Source organism: Dipodomys ordii, unplaced genomic scaffold, assembly GCF_000151885.1.
Source record: "Dipodomys ordii isolate 6190 unplaced genomic scaffold, Dord_2.0 Scaffold69, whole genome shotgun sequence".
NCBI lineage: Eukaryota > Metazoa > Chordata > Mammalia > Rodentia > Heteromyidae > Dipodomys > Dipodomys ordii.
This window is the reverse complement of record NW_012267285.1, coordinates 1,055,150-1,061,309: the sequence shown is the minus strand read 5'-3', so window position 1 is coordinate 1,061,309 and position 6,160 is coordinate 1,055,150. Positions and strand designations below refer to the sequence as shown.

The 6,160-nt window shown below is 60.8% G+C and overlaps 1 protein-coding gene across 1 annotated transcript in view; it reads left to right on the top strand.

Moving 5' to 3' along the window:
• Positions 1–6,160, top strand: part of Plekhg6 (pleckstrin homology domain containing, family G (with RhoGef domain) member 6) — a 15,657-nt gene that overhangs the window by 5,550 nt on the left and 3,947 nt on the right. Inside the window, exons 2-10 of the mRNA XM_013023595.1 lie at positions 256–384; positions 1,090–1,254; positions 2,215–2,310; positions 2,533–2,583; positions 2,846–2,995; positions 3,967–4,077; positions 4,183–4,332; positions 5,337–5,474; positions 5,571–5,690. Coding sequence (XP_012879049.1) covers positions 256–384; positions 1,090–1,254; positions 2,215–2,310; positions 2,533–2,583; positions 2,846–2,995; positions 3,967–4,077; positions 4,183–4,332; positions 5,337–5,474; positions 5,571–5,690 — 1,110 coding nt within the window. The remainder of the gene's footprint in view (positions 1–255; positions 385–1,089; positions 1,255–2,214; positions 2,311–2,532; positions 2,584–2,845; positions 2,996–3,966; positions 4,078–4,182; positions 4,333–5,336; positions 5,475–5,570; positions 5,691–6,160) is intronic.

Below are 6,160 nucleotides of genomic sequence, written 5' to 3'. Positions count from 1 at the left end.
TCTGCGGGCCTGCCTGCCTGTCTGCCTGTCCGTCCGCCCGGGCCGCGGCTCAGCCCGGCCTCCCCGCTCCGGGTAACGCCGGCCCAGCCCAGCTGGTCGGAGAACGCTGGAGGCCCCGGGCTCCTGGGGAGGCTGAGATCTGAGGATCGGGGTTCGAGGCCAGCCGGGGCAGGAGAGGCCCCGAGACTCTGATCTCCCGGGAAACGCGGGCGCGGAGGCCGGCCTCGGGTGGACCCCTCCCCGCTGCCCCCGCAGGACCTCAGTGGCCGCGGTCAGTACCATGGCGCCTTCGCCAAGGCCCAGGCGATGTTTCGAGAACCGGAGCCTGAGAGGAGGCACGGAGGCTACCTGAAGGCTGGCCCACCTCACAGCCCCAAGCTCAAGGTGGGGACCCCCCCTCCCGCCCCTGTGCTTCCCAGAGAACTCAGACGCAGCCCAGCCCCTGCGGCCACGCAGGAGGCTGAGATCGGAGGATCGCGGTTCAAAGCCAGCCTGGGCAGGAGAGGCCGTGAGACTCTGATCTCCAGTGAACCACCAGAAAACTGGACGTGGCGCTGTGGCTCAAGTGGTAGAGCGCCTGCCCTGAGCAGGAGAGCTGAGGGACAGCGCCCAGGCCCCGAGTTCAAGCCCCATGATTGACCTAAAAGAAAAATTGCCTGAGACTATGCAAAGCCTTAGCTGTGTGTGTGTGTGTGTGTGTGTGTGTTCTGTCAGTGCTGGGTTGAACTCAGGGCCTGGGCGCTGTCCCTCATCTTTTCCACTCAAGGCTTGGCGCTCTACCCCTTGAGCCACAGCGCCACCTCTGGCTTTTTAATGGTTCATGGGAGATTAGAGTCTCACAGATTTTCCTGCCCAGGCTGGCTTTGAACCGTGATCCTCAGATCTCAGCCTCCTGAGTGGCTGGGGTGGCAGGCGGGAGCCACCCATGCCCGCCTTATATCCCTGCTCTTACGGTTGCTCACCACCTGCCAGCCCAGACCAGTGCATGCACGCATGCACGCGCACACACACACACACACACACACACACACACACACACACACACACAGCCTATGCAAGCCCGCTCATGCGGTCTCCTCGCTCGGGAAGGAAATCATGAAGGCCCAGGAGCTGGAAGCGAAGCTGCACATCTTCAGCATGTTCGGGATGCCCCGCCTGCCCCCCGAGGACCGGCGGCTCTGGGAGATCGGAGAGGGTGGGGACAGCGGCCTGGCCATCGAGAAGTCCTGGAGGGAGCTGGTGCCCGGACACGAGGTGAGCCGGGCCAGGCGTGTGTCCCTGTGGTGTGACAGCGCGTGCGCACACACACACACACACACACACGCACATGTATGCACGCGCGCATGCACACGCTCCCCCTGCTCCTGCCCCAAGGACGGGCGTGCAAAGCACTCTGGGAAAACTTTGATCTGGTTGGGGGCCTCTGATCTGTCACTGACCCGGGAGACTTGGATCACACAGAGGAAGCTCGCCCGGCTCCAAGGGCCTTGTGGGTAAAAGGTCACTGCCTTGAGCCTGTTCTAAGCCGGGCTCAGGGGGCTGGGCAGGTGGCTCAGTGGTAGAGCGCTTGCCTTGCATGCCTGAGGCCCTGGGTTCGATTCCTCGGCACCACATAAGCAAAAAGCTGGAAGTGGCGCTGTGGCTCAAGTGGTAGAGCACTGGCCTTGAGCTGAAGAGCTGAGGGACAGCGCCCAGGCCCAGAGTTCAGGCCCCACGACCAGACCTGAAAAAAAAAAAAAAAAAGTAAGCCGGGCTCAGTGGCTCCTGCCTGTCATCCCAGCTACTCAGGAGGCTGAGAGCTGAGGATCACGGTTCAAGGCCAGCCCCAGCAGGAAAGGCTGTGAGACTCTGATCTCTAATGAACGACTTAAAAGTGGCGCCAGCACTTGAGAAAGCAAAGGGACAGGACCTGAGTTCAAGCCCCAGTTGGATCATAGGAAGGGAGGGAGGGAGGGAAGGGAAGGAAGCAGTGTCTGTCTTAAGCTGGGCACGGTGGCTCACGCCTGTAATCCCAGCTCCTCAGGAGGCTGAGATCTGAGGATTGAGGATCCCCCAAACCCTTGAGATGTCTACCTCCGATGAACCGGCAAAAGGCCAGAAGGAATGGTACAGCCCCAGCCTTGAGCACAGACAAAATGCCAGCCAGTTCAGAGTTGGAGGCCCCGAGTTCGAGCCCCAGCCCTGGCCCCCCGCTGAGCGCGCCTGTCCCCTCAGGAGATGAGCCAGGAGCGCCGCCATCAGCAGGAGGCGCTGTGGGAGCTGCTGACCACCGAGGTGATCTACGTGAGGAGGCTCAAGATCATGACCGACGTGAGCCCCGGCCCCGCCCCGGCCCCTGATGCCTTAGTCTCTCAGACCAGAGAGGGCAGGGTGGCTAGGGGAGGGAGGCCCAGCATTCCAAGCCATCCTCAAGATGGGAGTGGGGGGGATGAGGAGGGGGGGATGGAGGGTAAACCCCACAGGGCTAGTCTGGGGGTTCAAGATGATGCGAGGGGATGCTCAACCCCTTTCTCCCTCCCTCCCTGCCTCTAGCTCCTGGCTGCCGGTTTGTTGAATTTGCAGCGAGTGGGATTGTTGATGGAGGTGAGTGGAGATTTAGAAAAAGGGGGGGGCCTCCCTCAGGAAGCCCCCTTCCCTCCCTACACCCCCATTTCTCCAAACACGCCCCTCCACAACCCCCCTAACTTCCGGGGGCTCACTGAGGTTGCCAGAGAGAGTCTCTCCCCCTCAACACCAGTCACATTCTGCAGGGGGCTCCTGCATCCTCCTGGGAGCCCCCCGAGTTTAGGGTCCCTCCCCCCCCCCAGCCTGACCCTGCAACTCTACTGGGACTTCTTTCTACCAGGTGTCAGCGGAGACCCTGTTTGGCAACGTCCCCAGTCTGATTCGAGCCCACCGGAGCTTTTGGGAAGAGGTTCTAGAACCTTCTCTGGAGGAGACTCGCACTTCCGGCCAGCCCCTGGACCCCTTGAGCCTGCAAAATGGCTTCCTGATGGTAAGCCGGGGAGCCAGCCTTGTTGTTGTTTGGAGAACAATCCAGCCTCCAGCTCACGAACCTCCCTCCTGAGCCTCCTGACGGCTGGGGGGGGGGGTGACAGGTGCACCACCAATCCTGGCAAGTATAGAAAAGGTCTCGATTTTTAGCCGGGCCCCAGTGGCTCCCGCCTGGCATCCCAGCTGCTCAGGAGGCTGAGAGCTGAGGATCGCAGTTCAAGGCCAGCCTGGGCAGGAGAGTCCATGAGACTCTGATCTCCAATGAACCACTAGAAAACCAGAAATGGCGCTGTGGCTCAAGTGGTAGAGCGCCCACCTTGAGCTGAAGAGCTCAGGGACAGCGCCCAGGCCCTGAGTTCAAGGCCCAGGACCAGCACACATACAAAAAAAACCATCATCATCATCATCATCATCATCATCAAGCAAAAGCAACTGGGCTTGGAGTTAGTTCCGCTTCCTCCCACAATGCCACCCAGTTAGAGAAAATGGAGGTGGAACAAGAAAACGTGGCTGTGGGGGGCAGGAGATGGAGCAGCCTGGCCTCAGGGGGCCTCCACATGGGGACAGACACCCCCAGGCAGGCCTGTGGACAGCGCCCCCCCAAACCAGCCACCCAGCCACCCCAAACCCTGCCCCTAGTGGCTTGCCCATCCCCAAACAAGCCGGTCCGAAAGTTCATCCTTTTCATTGTTGTGCCAATACTGGGGCTCGAACTCCTGGGATCCCCAGGTTTCTGTTCCCATCGGAGCAGGGTTTGGGGGGCACCCCAAGAAACCTGTGCCCCGAGAACTGAGTGACTAATCCTGGAGAGCTAAGCCCGGCTCGGAGCTAAGTTCACACACTGCACGGATCAGAGGAGAGCAGAGGGTCTTTTTGGGGGGGGAATCTGGGCTCCTCCTGGGAGGCGGGAGACTGGCACCCCTGGGGGGCGCCCTGAGGTCTCCCCCTTCTGCCTCGGTCTCCCCTTTCCAGTTCAGCCAGCGATTCCACCCCTACATCCGCTACTGCCTGCAGGTGAAACACGCCATGGCTTACGCCCGCGCCCAGCAAGACACCAACCTGCTCTTCCACACCTTCGTGAAGGTGGGGGAAACTGAGGCAGGGGCGGAGGCGCGGGGCGAGGGGACGCGGGGGGAGAGGAGGCAGCGGGCGGAGGCTGAGGCCCTGGCCGCCGCTTTCTGCCCACAGTGGTGTGAGAAGCACAAACGCTCCGGGAGGCAGATGCTGGAGGACCTGCTCATCAAACCCCACCAGCGCATCACCAAGTACCCGCTGCTGCTCCACGCCGTGCTCAAGAGGAGCCCCGAGCCCCGCGTGCGCGACGCCTTGACCGCCATGGTAACTCAGAGAGCTGGGGTTCCGAGACTCTAGAGTGATGGGTGGGTGGTGAATAGGTGGATGGATGGATGGATGATGACGGGTGGATGGATGGATGGATGGAAGGGTAGATGAGTGGATGGATAGATGGGTGGATGAGTGGATGGATAGGTGGATAGGTAGATGGATGGATGGGTGGATGGGTGGGTGAATAGATGGATGGGTGGATGAGTGGATGGATGGATGGGTGGATGAGTGGGTGGAAGGATGGATGGATAGGTGGGTGGATGGGTGGGTGGATGAGTGGGTAGATGGGTGAATGGCTGGCTGGCTGGATGGGTGGGTAGATGGATGGATGGATGGGTGGATGGATGAGGGGTGGGTGGATGGATGGATGAATGGATGGATGGCTGAAAGGGTAGATGAGTGGATGGATGGTTGAAAGGGTAGATAAGTGGATGGATGGATGGATGGGTGAATGGATGGATGGATGGATGGGTGGATGGATGATGGTTGGATGGGTGAATGGATGGAAGGGTAGATGAGAGGATGGATGGGTGAATGGATGGATGGATGGATGGGTGGATGGATGGATGGATGGATAGATGGATGGGTGGGTGGATGGATGGATGGATGGATGGACGGATGGGTGGGTGGATGGATGGGTGGGTGGATGGATGGATGATGGATGGGTGGGTGGGTGGATGGATGGATGGGTGAATGGATGGATGGATGGATGGGTGGATGGATGATGGTTGGATGGGTGAATGGATGGAAGGGTAGATGAGAGGATGGATGGGTGAATGGATGGATGGATGGATGGGTGGATGGATGGATGGATGGATGGATGGATGGATGGGTGGGTGGATGGATGATGGATGGATGATGGATGGGTGGATGGATGGATGGGTGGATGGATGGATGATGGATGGGTGGGTGGATGGGTGGGTAGGCTGGGTTGCCCGGTGGTGCGGCATCCCTAACGAGAGCCGGAGCTGCAGCTGCTCCCGTCGCCCCTGCCCCAGATCGGCGTGGTGGAGTCCTTCCTGCGCCACATCAACAGGCAGGTGCGGCAAAGGGAGGAGCAGGAGGGCCTGGTGGCCGCCGCGCAGCGCATCGGCCGCTACGAGGTGCTGGAGCCGGCCAGCGAGGAGGTGGAGAAGGTGAGGGGGGGGGAATGCCGGGCTGCGGGGGGGGCTGACAGGCGGGACGGCGGGGACTCTCGGCCCAACACCCCCTTTCTCCTCTGTGCCCCTCAGAACCTGCGTCCCTTCTCCACCCTGGACCTGATGTCCCCGATGCTGGGCGTCGGCCCCCAACACATCAGAGAGCTGCTGCTGGAGGGGCCCGTGCGGATCAAGGAGGGGCGGGAAGGGAAGGTACGGGCAGGGGTGAGGAGGAGGGGTGAAGTGAAGAAAGGAAGGTCAGGAGGGGTGGGGGGAGGGGGAGGGGGAGGGGGGAGGCTGGTGGTGAGCTGAGCACCGTAGCGCACGCCTGTAATTCCAGCCAAGCCTGAGAGTGTGGCAGGACAGTTGGTGGTGAGACTCCCTGTGGATGGAGACATGAAGGGGGGGGGGCTCTAGTGGTGGAGCCCTTGCCTTGCATGCTTGAGGCCCTGGGTTCGATTCCTCAGCACCACATAAGCAGAAAAAGCCAGAAGTGGTGCTGTGACTCAAGTGGTAGAGCACTGGCCTTGAGCTGAAGAGCTGAGGGACAGCGCCCAGGCCCAGAGTTCAGGCCCCACGACCAGACCTAAAAAAAAAAAAAAAAAGTAAGCCGGGCTCAGTGGCTCCTGCCTGTCATCCCAGCTACTCAGGAGGCTGAGAGCTGAGGATCACGGTTCAAGGCC